At 52.8% G+C, this 25,754-nt stretch overlaps 12 protein-coding genes across 12 annotated transcripts; 7 read left to right on the top strand and 5 right to left on the bottom strand.

The window, feature by feature from the left end:
* Positions 1-227: 227 nt before the first annotated feature.
* On the bottom strand, positions 228-1,712 carry PC9H_011279 (uncharacterized protein; the record flags this gene model as incomplete). The annotated part of the gene is made up of 3 exons (XM_036780764.1): positions 228-570; positions 627-1,264; positions 1,320-1,712. The coding sequence occupies 3 exons, from the start codon at positions 1,710-1,712 to the stop codon at positions 228-230; spliced, it is 1,374 nt and encodes a 457-aa protein (XP_036626619.1).
* Positions 1,713-3,244: 1,532 nt separating this feature from the next.
* Positions 3,245-4,261, top strand: PC9H_011278 (uncharacterized protein; the record flags this gene model as incomplete). Its single annotated transcript, XM_036780763.1, has 2 exons — positions 3,245-3,264; positions 3,319-4,261. 2 exons carry the CDS (start codon positions 3,245-3,247, stop codon positions 4,259-4,261), a joined length of 963 nt encoding a protein of 320 aa, XP_036626618.1.
* A 249-nt stretch (positions 4,262-4,510) lies between these two features.
* On the top strand, positions 4,511-5,527 carry PC9H_011277 (uncharacterized protein; the record flags this gene model as incomplete). The annotated part of the gene is made up of 4 exons (XM_036780762.1): positions 4,511-4,601; positions 4,654-4,783; positions 4,832-5,312; positions 5,375-5,527. The coding sequence occupies 4 exons, from the start codon at positions 4,511-4,513 to the stop codon at positions 5,525-5,527; spliced, it is 855 nt and encodes a 284-aa protein (XP_036626617.1).
* Positions 5,528-7,105: 1,578 nt separating this feature from the next.
* PC9H_011276 (uncharacterized protein) lies at positions 7,106-9,010 on the bottom strand (the record flags this gene model as incomplete). The annotated part of the gene is made up of 5 exons (XM_036780761.1): positions 7,106-7,921; positions 7,984-8,555; positions 8,609-8,769; positions 8,819-8,873; positions 8,932-9,010. 5 exons carry the CDS (start codon positions 9,008-9,010, stop codon positions 7,106-7,108), a joined length of 1,683 nt encoding a protein of 560 aa, XP_036626616.1.
* A 3,803-nt stretch (positions 9,011-12,813) lies between these two features.
* PC9H_011275 (uncharacterized protein) lies at positions 12,814-14,149 on the bottom strand (the record flags this gene model as incomplete). The annotated part of the gene is made up of 7 exons (XM_036780760.1): positions 12,814-12,946; positions 12,996-13,105; positions 13,160-13,312; positions 13,361-13,489; positions 13,546-13,635; positions 13,701-13,814; positions 13,874-14,149. 7 exons carry the CDS (start codon positions 14,147-14,149, stop codon positions 12,814-12,816), a joined length of 1,005 nt encoding a protein of 334 aa, XP_036626615.1.
* A 238-nt stretch (positions 14,150-14,387) lies between these two features.
* PC9H_011274 (uncharacterized protein) lies at positions 14,388-15,077 on the top strand (the record flags this gene model as incomplete). Its single annotated transcript, XM_036780759.1, has 1 exon — positions 14,388-15,077. The coding sequence occupies one exon, from the start codon at positions 14,388-14,390 to the stop codon at positions 15,075-15,077; it is 690 nt and encodes a 229-aa protein (XP_036626614.1).
* A 1,086-nt stretch (positions 15,078-16,163) lies between these two features.
* PC9H_011273 (uncharacterized protein) lies at positions 16,164-18,505 on the bottom strand (the record flags this gene model as incomplete). Its single annotated transcript, XM_036780758.1, has 5 exons — positions 16,164-17,377; positions 17,431-17,543; positions 17,600-17,728; positions 17,778-18,154; positions 18,209-18,505. The coding sequence occupies 5 exons, from the start codon at positions 18,503-18,505 to the stop codon at positions 16,164-16,166; spliced, it is 2,130 nt and encodes a 709-aa protein (XP_036626613.1).
* Positions 18,506-18,730: 225 nt separating this feature from the next.
* On the top strand, positions 18,731-19,315 carry PC9H_011272 (uncharacterized protein; the record flags this gene model as incomplete). Its single annotated transcript, XM_036780757.1, has 3 exons — positions 18,731-18,857; positions 18,906-19,122; positions 19,177-19,315. 3 exons carry the CDS (start codon positions 18,731-18,733, stop codon positions 19,313-19,315), a joined length of 483 nt encoding a protein of 160 aa, XP_036626612.1.
* A 75-nt stretch (positions 19,316-19,390) lies between these two features.
* Positions 19,391-20,152, bottom strand: PC9H_011271 (uncharacterized protein; the record flags this gene model as incomplete). The annotated part of the gene is made up of 4 exons (XM_036780756.1): positions 19,391-19,781; positions 19,842-19,922; positions 19,978-20,025; positions 20,073-20,152. 4 exons carry the CDS (start codon positions 20,150-20,152, stop codon positions 19,391-19,393), a joined length of 600 nt encoding a protein of 199 aa, XP_036626611.1.
* A 610-nt stretch (positions 20,153-20,762) lies between these two features.
* Positions 20,763-21,367, top strand: PC9H_011270 (uncharacterized protein; the record flags this gene model as incomplete). The annotated part of the gene is made up of 3 exons (XM_036780755.1): positions 20,763-20,954; positions 21,009-21,271; positions 21,319-21,367. The coding sequence occupies 3 exons, from the start codon at positions 20,763-20,765 to the stop codon at positions 21,365-21,367; spliced, it is 504 nt and encodes a 167-aa protein (XP_036626610.1).
* Positions 21,368-21,451: 84 nt separating this feature from the next.
* On the top strand, positions 21,452-24,007 carry PC9H_011269 (uncharacterized protein; the record flags this gene model as incomplete). The annotated part of the gene is made up of 8 exons (XM_036780754.1): positions 21,452-21,721; positions 21,778-21,857; positions 22,206-22,407; positions 22,448-22,819; positions 22,876-23,416; positions 23,471-23,656; positions 23,715-23,847; positions 23,902-24,007. 8 exons carry the CDS (start codon positions 21,452-21,454, stop codon positions 24,005-24,007), a joined length of 1,890 nt encoding a protein of 629 aa, XP_036626609.1.
* An 18-nt stretch (positions 24,008-24,025) lies between these two features.
* Positions 24,026-25,178, top strand: PC9H_011268 (uncharacterized protein; the record flags this gene model as incomplete). Its single annotated transcript, XM_036780753.1, has 2 exons — positions 24,026-24,686; positions 24,745-25,178. The coding sequence occupies 2 exons, from the start codon at positions 24,026-24,028 to the stop codon at positions 25,176-25,178; spliced, it is 1,095 nt and encodes a 364-aa protein (XP_036626608.1).
* Between the last annotated feature and the right edge of the window lie 576 nt (positions 25,179-25,754).

The following is a 25,754-nucleotide window of genomic DNA, read 5'->3' as shown; positions in this document are numbered from 1 at the left end:
TGAGTTGCCTCTGCATTAACGAAACGATATAATCAGTATATATGTGTACAAGAACCACTACATCAAGCCAGTTACAAACGACAACACGACCTATCCTGGTGTTTAGGTACATCACTACAGTGAGAGAAGAGGGAGATCTGCTCTAAATTGACTAAAAAAGGTCTGCACAGCCTGTCAGTGTCCCGACAATGAACATCAAACGGATGAGATTCCCACGTTTCCGGCTCTCAACTGTCCAGCAGCTGGGATATCAAGACGGTCGGGCGCATAGCAGGCACGCTCATTCGCCGTCGGCCAGCCAGATCACCAAACGACGATGGTGGGGGCATCGCGGCTTGAGGAAACCCGGGTTGGAACCCAGGCTGCGACAGTTGCTGCTGCTCAGGGTTCCATCGATAAGATACATCCCTTCGGTCAAATTCGCCATCGACTGCGTCTGATTCATCGTCGCTGGCATCGTAAGCAAACATGGTGCGTTTAGCATTCTCCGGGCCCAGCGTGCGCGATGCGAGACGCTTGAACGACGGTCGCACAGATGCAGTGGCACCATCCGCCACGGAGACAAGTGGGCTGCACGATGCAGTGATGGCTGAGCCAATCGTAGCACCACGCGCTCTCTTAGGCACTAGACTGAGACGGAGGGGGCACGACGAGCGAGGACGGCGGCCTCATACGATCTGAGGTCGTCTGGATTCCCGTGCATCGTCCTGCGTGTCGAGGGCGGCGCACCGTTAGCAGCAAACGGTCCTGAGCGTTCTGCAGAAGGGGTCTGCACGCTTGGCATCGAGGACACGCATGTGCGATGATATGAATGACCTGTGGAGGCTGGAGTAGAGAAGTCGGTGAACATAGGCTCCTCGGGCCCGCTAAGCGGTGTACGGAGGTACATCTTCCAGCTATCTTTGAGAGCGCGAAGCTCCTCGTCGCGAGATCTGGGAGATTGTAAGTTAGTGTAGGAAGGGCCGTTGGTGGATGCATTGGCGGGGTTAGCTGGATGGGGGGGACAAAGAAGGCTGGCTCCGCGAGTGGAGGGCTTGCGAGGCATTGGTGTGGAGTCGAAATTGTCTGAAAAGGTGTCTATTACATTCATCGCAAAGAAGGACGCGACGTCGTTGGAGAACTCGGCTAATGCGTCAGGATCCTCCAGACTCATTAAACCGAGCGCTGAAGAAAATTCTCCGTCGTTGTGACCGAAATTTGTGCTCGGCGATAAGCCGAAGGACCTGTCTGGTGGATCATCGCTGTGGGCATGGGCATAAGTCTCCTGCACGATCAATGCACCTCAGCATTGGCACGAAATGATCGCAAATCAAACTCACATGGTTGAGATGTTGCTGCGATAACATGTCTAAGGGAAGATGGACACTTGACCACGTAGGGGACGGCGAGGCAGACGAGTCGCTACTAGACTCCGTAGATAAACGGCGAGCGTGACTGGTAAGATCCACCTCAGCAGAGATAGGCGGATATGCGAAGGTAGTCGCACCCACTCCCAGGCCTGACAGGGCGCTGGTTTCAGAGCCCCAACCCAACGTGGTTGTCGAAGTTGGCGGAGCAGCTTCCGTGCTGGGCTGGAAAAGAGATAGTCGGCGGATGTACTCAGCCTGAGATTGGTATTTAGCAAAATCGGCTTCCGATGGTTTGGCCAGGTCGGGCTGGGGTATGTCGTTGGGTAAGTACGAAGTAGACAAGGGGAATGGGGACTTGTACATCAAGGAAGATGTAGGATCACCAAACGTGGGTGCTGTGGATAGTACTGCAGGATCTAGCAGGAGATCGGTGGGGGCGGAGTAACCGGACAGTCCTGAGGAGGATAGGTGAGAGTCTATTGGATTGCGACCTGGGCCGATCGGCGCCGTCTGCCGGTGAAATTTGACGAAAGTGCAACACATTGTCCGCTGGGTGCATTGGGCTAGTGGGCGACAAGATGAGCACAAGAAAGAAATATATATATATATTCAAGCAACGCACAGCAAGGATTTGAATCATTGCAGGGCGAGTTAGACTGTACACACTGGTCGCACGACTGCTTCGACGTAGTAGCTCTTGAAGTGGCCTTCTTTCGTGTCGTAATAAAGGAGATCCACATACTGTTACAAACCAATACATATACTCATGTACAAGGTGGAAGATATTCATCTAGCAGGTACTCCGAATGAAACTCGAAGGTCTCGTTCAAACATCTTGGTAACCTGGAGATGAGAGGGAGTATGCAATAGGCGTCGAGCAACAGCACCCTTCATAATCCATTCGAAGAACTGCAGACAACTGTGCATTACATTGGCGAGCGGGCTGTAGGTTGGTGGACCACGACGCCGTTCTAGACGTCCCTCGCCGAGTCCTGGGGATCATAAACGCCCCAAAACCGGCGCTCTTGGTCACGCTTGTCGAGGGCGGCGAGGCAGCTAAGTGATTACATTCTGGAGAGGATGCTGCAATTTCCGGCTATGCTGAGCACAAAACGGTAGGGCGAGCGGGGAGCGGTGATGGGGGAGCTCGGGAACCCATGAGCTGGTGACTTGCGGTTGCCGTGGCGAGGAGAGTCTTCGCAGAAAGGGGAAGGGGTATACGAACGAGCAACAGCTGAAGCCTCTGCAATGAATGGAGGGTCAGCAATCCCTTCCGATGCCTGGGAGTTCTATATCCATTGCTACGGTCCGTAGCTGCAGATGGCGCGCACCACCCTCCGCCCTAGCGTTGCGACCTCAAAGGAGTCGGCAACGGCGAAGACGCTGGGTGGTGGTGGGCATGGGGTACAACGAAGGGACCGATTTGGAGCCTCTACCGCCTCTGCCATGCACAGCGAAACCCTCTGCTGGAGACATCGCATCCAAATCCCATTGTCAACGTCCTCCCTTTTATCCCCTTATCCCTCCCTCGCCCACGGGGTTCAGGGTTCTGAGTTCCACCAAAGTCCAACACTGCTGGAAAGAGGCCTAAAGAGTGGGTGCTAGGAGTGCCAATCAGCTGCCGACGATCACGCGATATTCAAATGAACAAAAGTAGTTTGTATTGTGTTTGACTGGTACACCAGCAAACGTATGAAAAAAATCGTAGAGGGTGGCGGTGAGAGACAAGAAGGAGGTGAAATGGGCACGAAACGACCAAGTCAAGAGCTACTTAGGTTCAGTTGTGATTGTGCGAATATATTTGTGACCGTGGGATACGTTCCCCTGCTAGCGTTGAAGGTGACCGGCGCTAACGGGTAGCAATTGACGGTGTAGCCTCTTCAACTTTAACCACCATGGGCTTGACATCCTCTTCGTCAGTAAACCCCTTGAAAATGTGCGCAACCGCTCAAGAGCCTCTGATAAGTAGACATCGAAAAACGCCTGAGCCATTTTCAGTCGACAAGCTCACGGATGACGAAATATACGCTCTAATCTGCGCTCGAAGCAAGGAAACCGCTGTCGGCCAGCTTAGCGGACCCTTCCCCGGCAGCAGTGCCTGGAAAATTGGACCAGATGCTGTTGCCAAATTCTCGTGGAGCGCCACAGAGGCGTTCATGATGACCTATGTCTCCGCCCACACGGCTATCCGAATCCCCAAAGTTCTGCGCGCGATACCTGCGCGAGCCGAGGACAGCTATAGAGACGGGACGTGGATCGTCATGGAACACATAGACGGCGAGGATCTGGAGGTGGCCTGGCCCACAATGTCGTGGTGGAGGAGGATTTGCGTGTTGTGGACGGCGCGTCGCTACATCCGCCAGCTGCAGCGCGTGCCGCTTCTCACTCGCGACGTCCCCGGCCCGTTCGACGCCGCCGGCCGGCCTTATTTGTGTCGGGGTACCTTCTTCCGCGAGGATGGCGCCGGTCCTTTCCAATCCTATGCCGAGATGGCAGCTTGGTTCGATCGCCGACGGTTTGACTGTCTGGCGGCATACCATAACGAAACCGGCGGAGAGATGACGACCTGCCCAAAATTTGATGCTTCCCATCCGCTCGTGCTCTGTCATATGGACCTTCATCTTCGAAACTTCCTCGTTGACAAGAAGGGTGGATTATGGTTAATCGACTGGGCCAATGCTGGCGCGTATCCCGCGTGGCTCGAATATGCGCAATTGGCGGAGTGGGGTGACGCCGCGCGGGAGGATTTTCGCCCCCCGAAACTGTGGATATGGTTTGCCCCTTTCATGATTGGCAATTATCGTCGTTACAAGACGATGTACCTGGACAAGATGCGGTGGGCATGGTGCCGCCCTTCTTGCGATTTCTATGACCTGGACTACTTCGATAAACTCGGCCTGGAAATCGATTAATGTACACATGTTCTTATTTCGCTGTCATCTAGCTATCGTTTCTCCAACAAACTCTGACCTGATGCTTGAAATCTCTATGGTGCACCTCCGTCTAGATACCCCGTGTACTGCATTCTCATCGCAAGGAGTCAAGCCAAAAACTTTTTGTTCGTGTTCTCATGTACACAAACGCCCACTGTTACTGCGGCTCGTATTCGGCATTCTCCGCCGTCCCACCAAACCATCTGATTCAACTTACGCCCAACCTTGATGTCGGACAACATAGACGACTTCCGTCAAGTACTGCAATCGTCGAAGAAAATCCTCGTTCTTAGCGGGGCTGGATTATCCGCTGCGTCAGGTACTTGGCTGTCTCATCCTACCTTGATGAACACACTCATTCGGGCCACTAGGCATTCCGACTTACAGAGGAGGAACCGGTAGTTTGTGGCGCAAATACGACCCAGCTTCTCTTGCAACTCCTGGGGCGTTCTCAGAGAACCAGTCTCGTGTATGGCAGTTCCATCATTACCGGCGTGAACTGTGAGTGATCGCTACAAATGAGCTCGGTAGAACTTACTGTGCTCGCAGGGTACTCAAGGCTACTCCCAACCCGGGACATTACGTGCTTACCCGCTTAGCGATTCCCAGTATGCGCCACAAGATCGCACCGCACGCCGAGCTTACTCACGTCACGCAAAACGTCGATGGGCTCCTCACGAAAGCGCTGGCCGAAGTGCAGGCTCCGCTCGCCGCGCGCGAGACGCCTGCTGAACTGATCGAAATGCACGGCCGACTTTTTGACGTCAGATGTACCGCTCATGACTGCTCTTACCTCGAGACGAACTACCACTCGCCCATTTGTCCTGCTCTTGGCAGCACAGAAAGCTTTGCGGACGACCGTTCGTCCGAGCCTGTTGTTAAACGCGCTGATTTGCCTCGCTGTCCTCTGTGCGGGCAGATGTGTCGCCCAGGTGTGGTATGGTTCGGCGAACGGCCCCATCGAATCCTCGACATCTTAGCTCTCGCGGATCAAGCCGATCTGTGCATCATCGTCGGTTCATCATCAGCGGTATGTCCGTCCATCAAAACCAGATTTCGTCTTCCATGCCAAACGATGTTCTGGTTTTGCAGGTCCAACCCGCGTCGAAGCTTGGTTCTCGCGTGAAAGCTCATGGCGGGAAGGTGGCGGTCTTCAACCTTGAACCTAGCAACCACGCTGAAGATGCCGACTTCCTTTTTCTGGGGCCTTGTGAGAGGCGTCTTGAAGAAGTGTTTGCGATATAGAATTGCTATTGCTATTGCTTCTACCTGTCTGGTCTTCTCGTTGGGCGCACTAGTAAGTTACAAGGTGTTGTATTTGTCCGTCTGCTTTCTGTTTTATTCTATTCTATTTTATTATTACAATATCATATGAGGGGACTCATTGGACAACATTATTTCCTTTTGAAAATCGAACTCCAAGGACGAACTCGGACACTTCGCAACTTCAACACTACAACTTGGCCCCTTCGCAACTTCAACAATGAAACTTCACAACTTCAACACTGCAACTTCGCAACTTTAAATTTCGTGCTGTGTCAATGTGAGTAGTCGACGCGCAGACACTGGTTCAAACATAGGGAGGAGACGAGAGATAGTGTTGGGCATCTCGATAAGGGCTTGAGGGAACCCCGTGATGAACACATCGTCCAGGTTAGCGTTAACAGGATCATGTGACGTGGTGGTATATTTAGTAATAGTATCGAGAAAGTACCCTGGACTTCCACCCTTCCGTCAGTACCCCAGACGCTCGGCCTCTGCAGTGGGAGCACCCGTCGTAACTGGGCGAAAGCTTGGGTAGATTCTTCTTCTCTGAACCCTTCGTCCTTCTACAGTCTCCAGTCTCAGCACTCCATACTCCGAGCTCGGCTTTCATCTCAAACGCGCTGTCTCTCACGTTGTTGTGAGTCCAGCGTCTTTCACTCTTTCACATCTCGTACCCCGAAATACTTAAACTCCGAGAGATTAGGACCACACGAAGGCTGTCGCACTGACCTTGCCTGGACTCGCCGGTGAAGAACACGCCTGTGACGTGCAACTGTCAGAACGGCGTCTGCGGTGCGAAAGGCGATTGTGCGGAAGGCGGACAACGGTACTGCGTGCGCGATTTAACGCGAGAACCGTTTAACGCGAGAACGAGCGGAAACACCGCAGTCTACGAAACACATCAACAAAAGTCGCAACCCCCCCCCATATTCAGACACACCGCTACACCGCTACAGTGACAATCCGCGAGCATCAATCACGACATCACGACATCACGACATCAAGAGAAAATCAGCAGGGCGGCTAAACGTAAGTTAATACACAACACAAATTATGTAGCTAGCAGAGAAACGGCCTGCATAACCCCAGCCTAACCAGTGTAACCAGGGCGCCCGAGGACGAATATCAATGCCAGCGAAAATGGGCTCTGATCGCACACATCCGGGGGGGTAAGCGAAGTGATGAGATTTCGGGGGGTTTAAGCGACGTTTTGCGGATTGAACATTTACGCCTCAGCTATCCTGTAGGTAGGTTGGGTAGGTTGGGTAGGGCGTGGGGTGTAGGAACGGGCGAGCGCATAGGATAGGCATAGCTGGCACGCTCATGCTCATGCCCCGTCGGCCGGCCAGACCACCAAACGTCCTGGTGCGGACATCGCGGCCTCAGAAAACCCGGAAACGCGTGCTGCGACGGTTGTTGCTGCCGCTACTGCTTCCGCGCATCAACGCTCAACACCACTTCGTCGGTCCACCTCTCGGCACCCCCAGCACCCCCAGCACCATCTGATTCAGATTCGTCGCTCACATCACATTGCATCGCTCGCATCACACCCCATAATCAGCGTTTGGCGTTTGGCGTTTGGCGTTTGGCGTGCTCGGGGCCGAGGGTGCGCGAGGCGAGGCGCTTGAACGACGGGCGCGCAGATTCCGCACCGCCGCCACTACCACTACCACTACCACCAGCGCCCGCCCCCGCGCCAACTTTCCCGCCCGACGCATCACCGGCATCAACCGCAACCGCAACCCCCGCACCGCGTGCTTGCCTAGGCCCCAGACTGAGGCGGAGGGGCGCGCGGCGGGCGCACACGGCGGGCGCGTACGCCCCGAGGTCGTCTGCATCCCCGTGCACCGCGCGTGGCAGCGATGACACGCGTGCGCGGTGGTACGGCTGGGGTGTGGAGCCCGGAGCAGCGCTAGCGAAGTCGGTGGATGCACATACCAATGCGCATACGCGCTCGTTGGGCTCGTTGCACGCGCTGGGCGCAATAGGCGCGTCGGGCGGTGTGCGGAGGTACGTCGTCCAGCTGTCCCCGAGCGCGTGCCGCTCCTCTTCTTCACCACACACGCCGGGGAATTGTGCGTCGGGGGTATCCAGATGGGGGCGCGCCAGGCGGGAGGCCCCGCTCGGCGCGGGCTTGCGGGGCATCGGCGTGCAGCCGGGGTTGTCTGGGAAGGGGTCCATTGCATACATCGCAAAGAAGGACGCGACGGCATCAGAGTCAGCGTCAGAGCCATAGCACCCCGCTAGTGCACCCGGGTCCTCGAGACTCATCAGCCCGAGCGCGGACGCAAATCCGCATCCGCCGTCGTCGTGCCCGAAATTTGCGGAGAGCGCGTCTTGTAGATCATTGCTGTGGGTATGCGCGTGAGTCGCCTGCACGGAGATACGTACCTCAGCAGCGGCACGATATCAGCGAAATCTTGGATGAAACTCACGTGGTAGGGGTAGGGATGCTGGTGCGCCGAGATGTCTGGGGGCAGACGGACGCTCGACCATGTAGGGGACGGCGAGGCCGAGGAGTCGCTGCTGAATTCCATAGACAAACGGCGAGCATCACCAGCGTAATCCACCTCGGGCGAGATCGACGGATCTGCGGCGGTCGTCGCGCTGGGTTCATCGCCCCACCCCGGCGTGGCCGTCGAAGTTGGGGGAGGAGCGTCCACGGCGGGCTGGAAGAGAGGCAATCGGCGGATATACTCGGCCTGGGACTTGTATTTCGCGAAATCGGCGCCGGATGGTTTGGGGAGGTCGGGGTGGGGTGTGTCGTCGGGTAAGTAGGAAGTAGAGGGGGGGAATGGGGACGTGTACATCGAGGCAGATGTGGGATCGCGGAACATGGGTGGTGTGGGGAGTGCTGCAGGATCTAGCGGGTCTGTGGGGGCGGTAGAAGCGGGGAGTGTTGAGGACGTTAGGTGAGCATCTGTGGGGTTGTGGCCTGGTCCGATCGGGGCTGTCTGTCTGTGGAATTTGACGAAGGTGCAGCGGATTGTGTTCTGGGTGCATTGGGCTAGTGGGCGAGAAGATGAGGAGAAGAAGGATGGATGTTTGGAAGGCACGCACAGCATGGATATGAACCATTGCAGGGAGAGTTGGACTGGACACACTGGTCGCACGACTGCTTCGACGTGGTGGCTCTGGACGCGGCCTTCTTTTGTGTCGCAGTGCCAGAACTCGGCTTTTCCGAGGCATGGGCTTTGTTGACATGCCTCGACAATAGATCACTAAAAGCCCAATCAAAAATGCTTCAATACGATCGAGAGCGAAACGTACCTTCGAGCGAACTGATCGACACAGAACGGGCACTTGTACGGCTTGTCGCCGGTGTCTAGGGTCGTGCGTAAGCTGGAGTCGGAGCGGGGAGCGGAGTGGAAACTGGCACTTACGGGATCGCATGTGGCGCGCTACATGTTGCGGTCGTGTAAACGTCGCCTGGCAAACGGAGCACTGGTGGTCGCCGGCCATAATGGGGGTTAGATGGTACAAGCAAGAAAGGGCGATGCATGATATAGTGTTGTGGGCGTCACACAGATGTCAGCACTACGTCAGTACCATTCAAATTCGTCGTCATCGAGCCTGATCCATGACGCGTTGTCTATTGAAGGGAATAGACTTGTCGAACAGACTCAACCATCGTTGCCGTATTTCGGAGGGGGTGGATGGGGGAATTGGAAAGCGGCGGATAGACCAGAGTAAGCAAAATGCCAGGCATTTGCTTATTCGACAGCACCAAGTCGGGTCGACGATACCGAGCGCATATATGCGTAAGGTGGCCTATTTGGTAAACCACAGGCGACTTCGTTCTGCACGAGGCAGTCGTGCTATGGAGCAGACACGCTGCTTCATTCTGCGCACAGTGATATTGGATAACAGTTTTCAAGGGGCGAGGAACTGGAACACGTACTTGGTACTCCGTCGAATGAGGTGAGTGCCGTTGTAAGAACGTGAACGGAGCTAACCAAAAAAAGAATTGGCGCCGATGTAGCCCGCTTTTCTTCAACTTCAACTGCCATGGGCCTGGGCCCTGACATCATCATCGTCAATAAATACGAGCCTCTGATTCAATTACAAGTAGACATCGACAAATACCTGAACGTCTTCCCTTCCCGCCAAGGCCTCCTCTGCTCCAACCAACATCTTCGAAGACGTTGATCCTGCGCGACGTCCGTGTGCATTCGTATTACGTGCAGCGGCAGCGGGTGTTCGAGAATCTGGAGCCGAGCGGACGCATGGTCGATGCTATCGCCAAGGACAGGTCACTTCCTGCGGGGAACGGCAGTCGGCGTTTGCCTCGCTCGGTTCACGGTAGCGGATCCCCACGAAATGTCGGGGTGGCCACTGTTGCGCTCCCATCCTTCCCTCGTCGACGTCCACCTTGTGGCCTTCGCTGCACCCCCCTCACGGTCCCTCGCGATTAACTGCCGGGTCTACACCATCCATCACCTTGCGCAGCGCAACATATATTCCGTGGATGGCGATGCTAATGGATATCTGAATGAATGGTGGGTGGTATCGGCGGTGCGTGATATCGGCGGTGCGTCACCTTCGCTTCTTCTCGCGCGGGATTTTGAGATCTGCGTTGTCGCGTCGTCATATCCCATATCCCATATCCCATATCCCACACCCTCTATCGACCCGGCTTCCGTTTCTACACTCCTCTGCCTTTCCGACGTAAACCACTCTCGCCATCCGTAGGATCCACCAGGACGGTCCACGTGTACAGCACGGCGACAGACGCAGCCGCGCTATCCCGACACCCGGAGACGCATCGCAGGTGATCATCGCAGGTGATCATTGCTGAGCAAGCGGGGAGGGGGGGATTCTACGAGTGCCACGGTGCGTACGGGGAACACATACATCCATCGTCCTGCTTCGAGGCGGATGGCGATATCGAACGTTTAAGCCTCGGGATCGGAATCGGAAGTGGTTCCTGCGCCGAGCAATGCTGCCTCCGCCGGACACCACACTACACGCGCTCCTGCACGCTGCACGCTCCCCCCTCGCGACGCCGCCTGGATCGACGACAGGCGACAGCACGGCGGGGAGACGGCGCCCATCCGCAGCTCATGCTCTTCCTCTAGCAGACACCCGAACTCCCGGCAGCGCGGAGGGCGGAGGGCGGGGTGTGGTCTGTGTGCTGGAGAGCCGCGAGCGAGGGGGAGCGGTGGATGCGGTGAGAATGCATACATTCGCCGGGGCGACGTGGTCGGTCGGACGGGACCAGCCGCGGCGGGCGGGGGGGGGGGTTCGCGGTGTCAGGGTGTGTGGCACGGAGCACGGAAGAGGGTGTCCGGCCGACGTAAGGTGGGACGATGACATCGTGGGACAAGGATAGATGGGGCGCTGGGCACACAGAAGCGGATCGTATAATCATAAGGGCCCCGCGTCGCCTCGCCCTTCCCTATTGCGCGAGGTGCAAATGCACCCCTCCTGCGTCGGTTGGCATAACGCATAACGCAGTGAATCGTGGGGTCGGTCTGCTAGCGGCTCTCCAAGCGCGCAAAGCAGCGCGAGAGGCGCAGGGGAGGTTCAACCTGCGGATCGCAAAGCCATCCGGAAAGTCGACAAAGCGTGTGAGTTCGAAACAGTCGCGACGGGGAGCTGCTGTGAGAGACTCGCCTACGAGCGTGAAAGCCTGATTTATGTCCATGCTTTCCGAGTCGCCTGCGTGCCCTGCATCCACACCACACCGCAGAGAAGCCGTAGCAGGTAGCCACACCCTCCCCACTTGAGTTAGCAATCCGCGGGTTCAAGGTTGTAAAGACGGAGAGTCGCATCGCAGCACTTGGGGTACGGAGTGAGAATGGGAACGTAGACTCGGTGCTTGAATTGCACCGTCCACGCGCGAAACGGGGCGCTGGCGGTCGGTCGAGTTTGGTTTGGTGGTGATTGTGCGAGGACAACGACGTGCAGCTGATCACAGCTGATCATTAGTTGTGGCTGAATAGGCAGGGGGTAGCTATAGAGGACACGGCTCACCGTGGATGATCGTCCAAGTATTCTCCTTCTCCTTCTCGAACGGAACAAACCAGAATCTGGCCGTGGCTTGGTACACGTTTGACTTGGTGTTCAGTCCGACGTCGATGAACGGGGCAGACGGCCGGGGAACACAAGTGCTCTTGCTCTCGAATGAAAAGTCTTGGGGTGGCGAACCGGCCCGGAAATGCGATCATGATCGCCAGTGCTTCATGACTGTACCTGTACCTGTTACGTTCCCTCCAACTTCGAGCCGCCACGACGTCCTCAAGCCCCGCGATTCGGTGAGTATCCATCTACTCTAGTCATGGGGACAATCAGACGAAGACTTCAGATACTCAACTACCCTTTTTTGCTGAGCCAGCCTGCGGTTCGGAACCCTCAAGGCCGTTCACCCGTCTGAAGTGTGTGTGCATCCTCATCGACCAGGGCATAGGACGGGATCAATGCAAGGCTGGAAGGGGTGAAAATGGCACAGCTAGTGCACAATAGAACAGGGTATGCTCAGGATCTATCATGCCATTGTCGAAGGCAAGGGACTCGTAAATGACGCCCACGCAGATCTTGTCGGCACAGGACCTCAACCCGTACATATGTATCTGGCCGAAGCTGCCGCTGCGCAGCTTTGGGCAGCCCGTTAGCTTCACCACTTCTTTGGAGACAGTGAACTGACCTCGGGATGGAAGTCGCGCGAAATGTGGATGCTATCTGTGTGCGTTCTCTTCCTGCCGGGGTTGAAGTCCTCACTGATGTGCAGATAGTGTGCGCTAATCGAGGTGCCTTATGCCGTCAATCTGTTCAGCACCCACGTCCGACGTAACTTACTCTTTCAGCCCCGATAATGCTACACCGCCGACTCGCCAGGATCTTCACATGTGATCCGTGTGGAACTGTCACCGAATCTGGCTGGAAGAGCGCCAGCTCTTCAGGAAAGCTTGTGGGAAGATTGAATTCGCATCTTCGCTGACAGTCCCCAAGCGGAATCTTTTGGGAAGCTTACGGTTCGCTCTTTCCCAAATCTTCCGCTGCAAACCTTGTCAAGATGTTACCTATATCTTTGCTAAAGAGCACTGCAACATCTTCTGCATATCTCACAGGATCTTTCAGGAATCTTTTCGGCTGAGTGGCAGTCATGATGTATATCAAAATTAATCCAATTTTATTGTACCGGTCATTATAGACATGAGGATGATCGTTATGGACATCAGGAGACACTATTAGAAGAATTTACGGCTATTCAAAAGCACAGTGTGCCAGGTATGGTGGAAAGCCAAGGAAAACAGCAAAACTGCTTAATCATCGTCCTCGTCGTCATCACCATTGGGAAAGCGAGGCAATTTGTCACGCTGACGATCTCGGACGGCTTGGTGTACGTTAACAGTGCCATATTTCTTGAGGTCATCCTCGAGAATCTTCCCAAAGAATCTGGAGTAATATCGTCAACAATGCAAATGACACATTCTTAACCACTTACTTTGATATCGTCTGTGGGGTTTGATACCTCTTGCATGCATCAACGAGCTTTGTATCGAGGATTTTCCAGAAGCTACCTCCGGTATTCTTCTTCTCCGAAGCGGCAAGGCGCTAGTAAGCCATTTTAAGCATTGTGTACAATTGAAGAGGCGATCGACGACTTACCAAGAAGGCCACACGAGCACAGAGTTCCACGCTGGTAGAAGTGACAGACTTCTCGTTGAGCGTAATGAGGCTATCAGACAGCTCAACAATGTTGAGCGAATCCGACTGCCGTGAGGGATCGTCTGGATGAGGGTTGCCGACAGAACTAATCAACTGCAAACAGGGATCAGGAAAAAAATGATTGTGCATGAGGAAACGCACCAGTCCTTTGATATCATGACGTCCCGTGTTGAACTTCTTTCGCATCATGGTAGCTATGGTGTGCATTTTGTTCTCGCAATCCTTGACTTCTTTCGTGAGACCCCAGGATGTATTATTCTCGAGAAGAGCCTTAGCCGTGGCAACAGGTGAGACATAGAGTACATATATTCAAGAAAGCTACACACCAGGCTTTTCTTGAGTGGGATCTCATCAGTGAGATATGCTGGAAGCGAGGGATCAAGAAGGACACGGTACATGATCATGTCCATCTTTTTCTAGATACACAGTATGGTTAGCCACTCAACAGTTAATCTTCCTCAGTCTGCAGCTGAAGACGAACCACAAGCCGACTAGGAACTGCGTAGACCGCATTTGGCGGGTCAATTTTTGCGAGCTTTGAATGAATACTCAAAAGGCTTGCAGCCAAGAGAACACGTTGTTGGCCAGGAGTGTGCTGATGACATGATATACGGGCATCAGGTCATATAAATGGTGATGATTCAAATGGTTTGCCTTTGAAAAGAGAGTCAATTCTTCTGTATCGGATTTCGCCAGCTTGTGGGAGCGTGCAGTTTTCGCAATGAAAGCCGAATCATCTTCAGCAGGGCGTTTCCGCGTCAACGACATTGACTGAGGAGCCAGCTGATCTGGAAGTTCGATGTGAGGGATAGGCGAGGTTGAACGACTTGGAGAAGTGGGAGGGATCGAAGGAGAGCCTGAAGGAATGTGAGAAGGACGTATGGGACTCGAAGTCAAATCCATGTTCAAATAATCGTCCACGGTAGACATGTTGGGAAAAAAAGAAGGAGAAAGAAAGAAAGAGAAAGAAAGGGAGAGAGTGTGATGAAAGCAAATGGAAGGGAGACGCTGGTGGAAGTCAACAGTCAGAAACGGAAACAAATTGAAGACAAGTCCAAATTCGCACGCAACTTAGTTCTGATTTCAAGATTATGACGCCACCAACTCGTCTTCGAGAAGGTTTGCTGTCTGTACTCTGCTTCTTCCGGCCAAGGTGTTGAGTAAAATCATGCCAGGGTTCGAGGAGCTTGACGATGGGCGAGTCAAATGCATATTGTGCACGGCGTATTCCTTGCAACCTGTGGAGCTATTTCGCAAATCGATCAGCAAGCATTGCAAGACTGAGCGGCACCTGAAAGCAGAGAAAGATCGCCAAAATCCGGGAGACTCCACGTGTAAGACGGCATCAGGCTCATCGTCGCAATTGTCTCTTGATCCCGAGGCTCTCTTTGCCACTCCAATCACCATTCCTTTTGTCAATCTGTTTGCAGCTCCAGGTGATGAAAAGGACATCCCGGATACGCAGACGGAGTCGGTGTCAGAGAATATATTCACCGATTGGGACATCGAGGATGGGCAGTTCACAACGCCTTGTGGCGATTCAATAATGTTTACGACTGGCCATGAACAACAAGCAGAGAACTCACATCAATCCATTTGGGCAACGATTGCAGGCCTTCGTTATCTTTCCGAGCACACCGCCTTCTCAGGTATCCTGGATGCGATCAGTGAAGTTCCCGACGAAGATACCAGTATTCCAGATGCTACCGCAGCCATTGATGCATTGGAGCACGATGAAGATGATCAGTCGACAGCTGATGCTGCAGAAGATGTTGAGGAATTGGAGGAAACTAATGGCGACTGGGCTCCGTATGGATCCAAAACAGTAAAGGTGACTCACAAAGAGGTGTCCATGTAGTCAGATAATAATACACCATGGATTTGCCAGACACACGCATTAAAATACACCACTATGCTAGACCCCCCCTCCGTACATTATAATATACCATCAGGCCACATTATAATGTGAACCTCAGATCCTTTCCCCCTTGAGCGACGGCATTTTAATGCCCACACTGTGAATTATTATACACCCACGACCGTCCACATTTTAATGCAAGCGACCTCACTGCTCGCCCCACCCCGCGAATTATAATGCACCCGCCAACGTCCACATTTTAATGCAGGCGACCGTGCTGATGCTCCCACCCCACGAATTATAATGTACCCGCGAACGTCCACATTTTAAAGCAGGCGACCTCACTGCTGCTCCCACCCTGCGTATTATAATGCACCCGCCAACGTCCACATTTTACGTGCTGATGCTCCCGCCCCGCGAATTATAATGTACCCGCGCGTCGCGAACGTCCACATTTTAATGCAGTCGACCGTGCTGATGCTCCCACCCCGCGAATTATAATGCACCCGTGAACGTCCACCTGCTGTTTTACGCTCCCGCCCCGCGGATTATAATGTCTGCTGCTTCCACCCCGCGTATTTTATAATGTACCCGCGAATTATTATATACCCTTTACCTATAGCAGCTTCCCTCTTCTATTACATCTAACGTACGACTACATGATAATGCCAACTGCTACACATTAAAATGTGGGACTTGCGCTTTCATTATCAAGCCAACTCCATACCAAAATGTGGGACTTGTGTTGATCAAAACAACGTCGCCACCCATCGGGGCTCACCCTCGCCCTCATATTTGTCAAACTAAGGATAATGATTGTCACGATAGGTACAAACAACTAACTAGGGCAATGGAGCACAAAAAATTCAAACGGGAAACGAATACGGCGAAGAATCTAACATATCATTTCTTCTTATTCTGCTTCTTCCCCTTGGATGGAGCGACGTAACCAATGGCGACAAGGTGGGGGGGCAGCTTCTTGATTCGCTTCTCTTGTTGTATCGGCCCTTCATCTACCTCCTTGCGCGCTCGCGTTTGTCTTTTCGTTTGAGGCTCATCCCCCCGCGCCTCCTTGCTTGTCCGAGTTCATTTTCCCTTCTGGGTTGCGTTGGGTTGCTCCTCCTTGCCGGCCCCGGTCTGCTTTTCCTTCGTCGTGGGATGTGCATTCTCTTTCCCTGGTGACGACTCCGGATCGGCTGGCAGTATTGCCGCATGTGGTGGAACGGGGGGGATCAGCGGAATAGAGACCGCCTGCTGGGATTGGGGCAAAGGCAGCACAGACGTAGGTAAGGGTGGAGTTGGCGCTATGGATCCCGTTTGTGTGTTTAGGCCCGCTGCAACTGGCTGCGTGAACGACGGTTGAGTTGCCATAAGCCCAACCGGCGCAGTAGGGACTGGCTCGTGGGAGTGAATAGGTGCTGTCTGCGTAATCGGACCCGTGGTGACTGGCTGCATAAACGATGGCTGAGTTGGCGCTCCCGTCTGCGTGTTTAGGCCCGCTGCGACTGGCTGCGTGAACGATGGTTGAGTCGCCATAAGCCCAACCGGCGCAGTTGGGACTGGCTCGTGGGAGTGAACAGGTGCTGTCTGCATAATCGGACCCGTGGTGACTGGCTGCATAAACGATGGCTGGGTCGGCGCTATGGATGCCGTCTGCGTAATTGAGCCCGTAGCGACTGGCTGAGTAAACGGCGGTTGGGTTGGTGGCGATATAGATGCCGTCTGCGTGATTGAACCCATAGCGACTGGCTGAGTAAACGGCAGTTGGATCGGTGGCGATATGGATGCCGTCTGCGTAATTGGACCCGTAGCGACTGGCTGAGTAAACGGCGGTTGAGTCGGTGGCGATATGGATGCCGTCTGCGTAATTGGACCTGTAGCGACTGGGAGTGTGAACGGCGATTGAATTGGCGCTATTGGCGCTATTTCCGTTTGCTGAGGAACTGTAGGCGGTTGGAAAAATTGCACGGGAAGTGGTGGCTGCGTAGACGGAGATGGTACTGGTATCTGTGACTGCATGAACGCGAAGTTTCCTAGATCCTCATAGTTTGCTGGGTCGTCCCAAAAGCCCCCAAGGAGTTGGGTGAACGTTCCGGCTCCAGGTGCAGCACCCACCTGCGTGCCATCCATATGGTACAGCCCCTTCCCATCTAGAGTTTGGTCGCTGTCAGAAAGCCTTTCTTCGGGTTCTTCGACAGGTGGTGAGGGGGGCGCAGTATCTGGCAGTGATATCGATAGGCCTTCATCGGCTTCTGTGTCTGAGCTAACCGAGATGATACGCCGCTTGCATTCTGCAGGAGCTAGATAAAGAAATGAATGAGTTGACGAACCCCGATAAGAGGGTCGAACTTACAGAAGACTGATTCGCCATATTTGATGAGTGAAGCTTGCACATTTCTGAACCCTTGTTTGTCAAACTCGGGCCAGATGAGGTTCGTCATACTGCCAGGATTGCTCGAATGCGCGCTGCATGAAGGAAGAAGTGTGAGAACCAAGTCGAACTCGCGGTCACATGTTCATACCTTCGCATGCTTATCTTCCCTTGTTCCGCGCCAAGAGGTCCGACTAATAGCAGCGACACGCTCATGCCAAACTTTTTCGCGATTGCATCCACAAACACATGGAGGAAGCTATCTGCTTCTTCCCAAACTCTAGTCTATGGTGAGTAACACAATACAACAAGGAGCTCAATGGGCGTACTGATGCAATGCTTCAGGGCTGCCATCAACAACATTTCGATTGTTGTACGCTTCTAAAGCTTCAGCATACTCCCTATCCGCCCTCTCTTCAAGCTCCTTCCTGAAAGCAGGAGTCTCGGCCGCGTATCTGGCAGTCACATATGCTGTACACATGGATATACGCACATCAGGTGAGGCCTTGTCCTTCGCCTTGTTCCAGATAACCTCGAAGTCTTTGCGAAGCCGTACCGCATAGTTCTCAGCCCAGTATATGCTCATTGGGGTTCGACGGTGTGGGCGCTGAGCAGATAAGGTCGACATCGTCTGAAGTACTTCCAAAATCATGTCCTGGTCCGTCTGTTTTCGTTTGTAGCGGTGGCGAAGCCAGTTTCCGATTCGCTATTTGACTCAGGTGAGAGTCATGTTCCTAAACCGATGTATACCGTAACTCACCAGCCGCATTTGTGCTTTGATGTCTTCGCGACGCTCCTGCTCGGCCAACTGTTCCGCGTATGGCAGGTCATCAATACTGGGAATAGCGGGAAGCGTGTCCGATGGTACGGCATCATGAGGAAGGTCGTATCCGTACTTCTCCAAGTACAGGGCCGTGACCTTGGTATAGACCCCTCCAGGGTCCGCAGTCGCGAGATACTCGTCCTTGAAGCTTTCGAGGAACGTGAGTTTGCTTCCTTTGGCCCAGGTATGCCGTCCGCGTCCGCGTCCGCGTCCCTTTGCTGATTTGGCGGGCATTCTATTAGATGGGGATTTGGACGCTGTAAAAATAAGGTAAGCTCAGTTTCTCCCCCAAAGACTTTTGAGAACGGCACGGGTCTCACTCTTTTTTTCGAGCTTCCCGATCGCAATCTCGATTCTCAAAGCAGTACATCCTCGACTATATATAATGGGTGCTCGAACGGCCTCATCCCCCAGCTCACCCCGCCAACCACCCAAGTTCGCAACAGTATTTCCTTTACAATGCAAGCCCTTCACTTCGCAACCCTCCCCGTCGGCTCCACTCTGTCCATGCCCATCACGCCTGAGAACGCCGCGGCTGTCATGGCATTCCTTGCTACCCAGCGTGTTCAGTTCAACGAGGACCCCTGTAAGTCTATAGTCCTCAACGTTGCGATCACAAGCTGACTGCATATAGCATTAATTTCCTGGAAGGCCCCCGGCAGCGATGAGGTGTGGTACTTAGTACCCACAAACATGTCCGCCCTCGATATCAGCCCCGCCGATGGGGAGCCAGATGCGACGTCTGCCACCAACATCGTTTGCGGGCAGTGCGGCGCCCTCAACTACACCAAGGACCCCAAGCAATACTATGCCGTAACCGCTGGTAGTCAAGTCGGCGTCGTGAAAGGAGCGTAAGTTATGTCAGCGTGCCATTTAGTATTACAGTGTTGATCAATCAATCTTAGTGACGTTGGTCGTGGCTTGATCGACTACATCAGCGGCGGCGTAGTCATCGGATTTAGGACGGAGAGCCTTGCTGTTGAGCACTTCCAGAAAGGCGTGAGGGCTGGGTCTGTCTGCGTTATTCCTGCTCGTCCCATGTAGCGGCGTTACGATGAAATTGGGGTGTTCTACGTACACTCGACTACATGTCTACCGTCACTGTCGTCTAATACGTGCCTATTTTTGCTGATAACTAAGTTTCCCAACGCCGTGAGCCGCTTGCAAGGCTGAGACCGAATCTTCTACCATAACCTCACATAGAAGTTGCTGTAGGTCGTCGACTACTCGCCCTGCCATTTGATGGTGAGCTTGGATCCTGCCCAAGTCGCCACCGACACCAGGGTCTTGTGAAATAGCCTCAAAGCATCGAAGCAGGCACCTCTGCCACCGCATCAACTGCTTCGTAGGCACTTGAATTATGTGCATATTGCCAACATCGGAGGAATTGCATGATTGAACGTAGTTGTGGTAGATCGTGTCGACGAACTTGTACGGCGAGAATTTGATGAACGTTTCGACTTTACTTCCCATTTGCTCGGCTAGACGGATATATCGGGCTGTATTTGATCTAGATTTGACGCAAGGGATAAGAGATTGAGACAAACATAGAACAAATGATGTCACCTACTCTAAAACATTCTGACTAGCCGAGTTCGACGCAGCCATTTCATTGTCATTCAGATGTTCCTGAGGCGTGGTAATAGTGTTTCTGTACACCGAGGATGTTAGGTTATACAATAGATAGTGAGTGGCTACAGACATACTGAGAGGTGTATACCTGCCGGCGCCGGGCTTGTATTTCCAACTTGTTCCTGTCCTCGGTGAGTACTACAATATGATAGCTTGTTGCCAGACATACTTGTGGTAATATCGGTTACTTTTGGCCTGGTTTGCAGCCCGAAGCTCGGCCTTGGTGTGGTAAATGCGTTTGCGAGGCATCACTGGTAAGTGCAAAGTGGGACTCGAGTTGGATTTAGCGTGCATAATTCGTCTGACTTTTTCGTGGAGATCATATAGGGCATGATCGCGGAATATTTTTACATATAGGTATAGGGTTTGACATCGTATTGTGCTATACACACCCCGATTATACAGAATTGAGCTGCTTTACCGACGATGGTAAGTTTATGTTTTATCTTTTTTGTTTGTTGGTAATACTGAAGCCAAACAGTTGGTGTTTGGAAGTAGTTGACGCTTGCCGCTCAGATGTTAACGACAACGATTGACGAACCACTTACTCATTTCAAGGCAACAATTGGCGAACAACTTACTCCACCATATTCATTCGCTTGCCTAATTTTTTATCGCAACTACAACAACTTCACAAACCAAACTTGAAGGACGTGTCAATCAGCGTATCAGGATTCAGGCCCCGCATGGCTGAACTTTGGAGAAGGGGGTGGTTCTTTGCAACTTCATTGTGCTCCCTTTCACTCACAGCGACCACTCTCTCTGATACAGGCTCGAATCTCACATTCCACGACATCTTGAACGGTGAGCAAGTAATACTCCACTTCATGCTTCCCACCTCAGTGGGCCGACCTAGCAGATGAAGTTCACCGACGCCAAAGAAAAATTCCTGGCTGAAAATTTGGAAGCCTATGGAATAGCAGACCACCTCGGCCAAACCACCGTGTTTATGAACGGATTTTTTGACCGTTGGGTCGAACGGTTCCATGAAATGGAGTATCTGACAGCCGATTCCGACGTCCAACGTTTTGTTCGCCGTCGAATGCAAGCAGTACGTGTCTCGATTACCGCCATCTATCTCTCGATAATTAAATCTCTTCCCTAGCTCATTGAGAAGAAGCTGCAAGACGTCCTTACCACCAAGAGTGCCGATGAGCTGTCGCAACTGAAAGCGAACTCGGAGGATCCCCCATCGCCCCCTCATGGCAAACCTGAGCCCTTCATTCCCAGGTATCACCCACTTGGTGCCGCCCTCTACATGGGTCCCTTGCGTAGAGACCTACTCGCTGCGAAGTTAAAGAAGAAGGCTCAAAGGAACTTGAAGTCGAGGAGTCCTCACGAAGATTCAAAGCGAACAATCAAACCTAGGTTGGCCTATCTATCGTCTGCCTTGGTACATGCTAACTATCTTCTAGCCATTGTGACTTCAGTTCGCCGGCCTTGGCGCTCGCTGACAACAAGTGACAATTGGCGCCTATGTACAATTATTACCTACTAATTCACACCTGTGGTAACACATATCAAATCAACTATACTCTACTACGCTTGATGAAAGACAAGAAACGCCGCCGTATCTACATTCACAAGCCTGAGGCCGCCTCCTTCGTTGCTTCGACATCTACTGCAAATCGCATCCGCTCAGTGCTGATCGATGCACCAGTGACAACACCGGCGGTCGAAGTTGATACAAGCACGCCGCCAACGGCCACCTTTGACTATGCCCTGGGAGAGTTGAATGACACCGCGATGGACAACAACCAACAAACTGACAGCTCTGGGTTAGTTGTCAAGGCAAAGGCGAAGCGTTACATCAATTTGGTAAGGCTCGCCGTCTTTCACTACACCAACGGCTGACGAATGCCTCTTCCTTCAAGGATGCGCCACTACTTACATGGAAAACCAGATATCGACAGCAGTATCTAGATGCCACGTTACTTCTGGACGGCCGCGGAAGGTACGATGAATCCGGTTGCACCCAATGTGGAGGCGAATCGGTTTATCGGTGTACCGATTGTCACGGGCATTTCATGTATTGCGCCCAGTGCATTGTTGAACTGCACCGTTGTGCGCCATTGCACTGTATCGAGGTAATATGGCATTATATTATTGCTATGTCATTGACGCAATTCTAGAGGTGGACTGACGATGATTACTACGAAAATTGTTCTCTTCAGTCACTTGGTCTCCGTGTCCAATTAGGTCACTCAGTCATCCAAAGCTGCCCTCTAGTCCAACGTGGGCACGTTGACTTCGTAGTGATCCACACCAATGGGATTCACACCATCAATCTTGACTTCTGCAGTTGTCCCAGTGCGCTCGATCATCACCTCCAGCTCCTCGAGGTCGGCTGGTGGCCCTCTTCTCCTCTGGAACCCCAAACGGCGACAACGTTCCCACTTTTACGGCTCTTCCATAATCTTAATCTTCAAGGTTGCTTACCCGCCACGGACTTCTACCGATCCCTGGAGCAACTTCATAACGGCGGCGGCCTCGATGATCCACCGGTGAGTTTCATTGACTGATGAAACGTGGCCTACTGAATAGGGAATCGGGCGGAAGGATCGACTTCAACAGTTCATGCTTACTGTTCGTGAATGGCGCCACATTAGAATGGCGAAGCGAGCAGGTCGTGGCCAGGACCCTTCCGGGTTGGATGCAACAGCGCAAGGCGCACTATCTATCCCTTGTCGTTCATGCCCGCATCCTGGAATCAATCTCCCCCAGGGATGGGAGAGTGCATCACCTGGACGTCGGTGGTTATATGGCCTGATCCTCCAGGAAGATGCCAATTTCAAGCAGAAGAGTTGGCTTCGTTCAGCTGACAATCGTGATCCTGCACTTGGCCCTGGTTGGGCAACGTTCGTGGCGGGCGACACATATTTTGATCATCTATCTAAGTACGTTGATCCTGAAGAGGTTCGTGCCTGCGACAACGTCATCGAAGCTCGTTCACTTAAACTCATGTGTCGTAGATCAACCACTGTGTTGGGTTCGCAGCCCTTTGGTCAGCCAACACGCGCCGTTCAAAGGGTCTGCGTGCCACTGGCATCGGATCTGTTAGCTGTGCTCGTAGTGATATGTTCCGAGCAAACGGTATCGGCGACCTGCAGAAGGGGGAGCGATACGCTAACATGGACTACATCTTTCTCTCAAGCATCATGGCGACATCGCTCTTCTTGGTAACCATCACCTACGACATCGCCTGTCAATGGTACCGGAACTTCTTCACCCGTATGACACAGCTTCCCTCGGCTCTCCAGCTCTCCTCTCGTGTCGATCTTCGTTTCCGTATCCCAAAGTTTCACTTGGCAGCTCACAAAGAAAGTTGCCATGCACCGTTCTCTCTGAATTATACCAAATGGGTGGGTCGGACCAATGGCGAAGGCGTTGAGCGTATGTGGTCGTGGTTAAACAAAGTATCGCATTCTGTGTCCATGATGGGACAAGGTGGTTGTCAAGACACACTGGACGATTTCTGCAACTTTTGGAACTGGCGAAAGACAGTCAACCTGGGTACGTAGGTTCCTCTTTGCCGACACGACACTTACTGATGGGACTCAAACATAGGTGATTCTCTACTGAAGAAAATGACATTGGCTATTCCTCAGGCTGCGATCCATCACCAAGTGTTTTGTGTGTTCACAGATGGCCTTCACGAACAACATTCGGAAGAGCTACTAGAATGGGAAAACCAAGTCCGAGCCTGGGAGTTGGATCATGATCAACCATGTCCGTTCGATCTACCACGCGATGGTATGCATTCTACGTGTTTGTGACCATGTTTCTGCTCACACGCGTGCCCGTTCTGAAGATCTTACGATGTCCGATCTGAAAAAGGAGATGGCGGAGGAAGAACATCGCCGAGTACAACGTGGTGAGGCACTCCCCGGCGACACCAGTCCTAGTAACTTCATTATCACGGGTTTGGACATCGAAGCAGCCCAGTAAGTCCATGCCCAATTACGGGGCCCTCTTGCTGCTGAACTCAGATTCACCAGGCAGGAGCTTCTTGTCACCGCAAGTAAACACGACCTCACGACTGTTGAAGCGACACAACTCCAAACGAGTCGTACAGCGCTACTTAAGAAAATAAAGAAGTTTTGAGACACCCAGAATACGTACATGCCTGGCCTTGCCGATTACATCAAAGAGAAGGGTTACGAGGAGTCGACATCTTCACCTGAGCTTATTGAGCTCTTCCTTCCTTCTTTCTTCGCCTCCATGCAACGCGATCTGATATGCCAACAGGGCCTTCCGGAATTTGAGAATCGTCTGCGATTCGCACAGGCAACTGAAGCTCTCGCTCATCTACGTCGACAACTCCGTACACGTTCGTTTGCCAATAGTTACAAGACACGTAATGCTCATTCTCAGGGCGCCTACACGAGAAGCCGCCTCCTCCAGAATCAGATCGAAGTCCGAATCAAAGCCGTTCGAGCACAATATGACATATCTAGACGATCACTCCTATCACTACGAGGTCCAGGAGATTGGGAAAATACACTGAAAGTACTACGTGCTGAGGACATTCAAGGGATCAACGAACGTACTCTGAATGAAGAGGAGCAAGAGGAATACCGCCGTGCTAGGCTACTTGCCGGGATGTCCGAGGAAACTGTTGAAGGTGAACTCCACGGGCTGGGTACCACCAGCGGGCAAGAAAACATACCAACCGTCGCCTTCAACCGCAGTCTTGCCCTTGGAGAAGGTCGCCGAACGTTGTCTTGGATTTGGTACACAGTTACCGACGAAGAACTCATGGGGGTTGGAGAGGTACAGGCCTGTTAGTAGTTATTTTCGACTTGACTGCGTATTTGACGACTCACTTTCTTATCAATCAGGTCTTCGTGTTGAATGGGTGAAAGCGCGCGCTCGTGCGGAGAGATGGAGAGAAGAGGTGCTGCTCCTGGAGGAGGAAATGCGACGGTCTATAGCCTATTGCGAATGGAAGGCAATGTACTGGGATAACGCTGCGACAACGAGAAGCAGGCCACCTGAATCAAACGATCTCGCATTGTTTGAGGGAGTTCGGGCGTATGCATATCGACAGGCGTCGTACGAGCGGCGGCGCGTAGTCATGTGGAAACGACAGTGGGTGGCCATTCAAGAGCGGGCAACGCTTGTGCTTACGACTCAGTTGGGCCAGGGTGATATCCTGCGGAACGATCAGGCAATGTTGATAGCGCCGCCGTTGGTGGTAGAGTTGGACCTCAGTGATAACGAGATGGAAGGTATGGAGGATGGAGACGTAGAGGTGGGGGATGTAGATACTTAGCTGGGCTCAAATTATAACTTGGACGTGATTATAATGCCCTCACGGAGCGAAGAATTTCAAGGCCAGCAGGCACCATTACAATTGAGATCCAGTACTACACTGGGATGCATTATAATTCGCGGGGTAGCGGTGAGGTCGCCTGGATTAAAATGTGAACGTTTGCGGGTGCATTATAATTTGCGGGGTGGGAGCAGCCGTGAGGTCGCCTGCATTAAAATGTGGACGTCTTTGAGTGTATAATAATTCGCGGGGAGGGGGCAGCAGTGAGGTCGCCTGCATTAAAACATGGACGTTAGCGGGTGTATAATAATTCAGTGTGGGCATTAAAATGGGGTCGCTCAAGGGGAAAGGTTCACATTATAATGAGGCCTAATGGTATATTATAATGTACGGAGGGGGGGTCTAGCATAGTGGTGTATTTTAATACGAGTGTCTGGCCATTCCGTCGTGTATTATTATTTGACTACAGGGACTGTTGTCACAAAAGCCATTGTTCATTCACTGATGCGGCTAGGGAACGTGATAGATGTTCATGCTTGATTTATTGGATAACCTGCCTCGTCTTCGGCTCTCGGA

Source organism: Pleurotus ostreatus (genome assembly GCF_014466165.1).
Source record: "Pleurotus ostreatus strain PC9 chromosome Unknown scaffold_9, whole genome shotgun sequence".
In the NCBI taxonomy this organism is placed as follows: Eukaryota; Fungi; Basidiomycota; class Agaricomycetes; order Agaricales; family Pleurotaceae; genus Pleurotus; species Pleurotus ostreatus.
The sequence above is the reverse complement of the archived record's forward strand: the minus strand, read 5'-3'. Positions and strand labels throughout refer to the sequence as shown.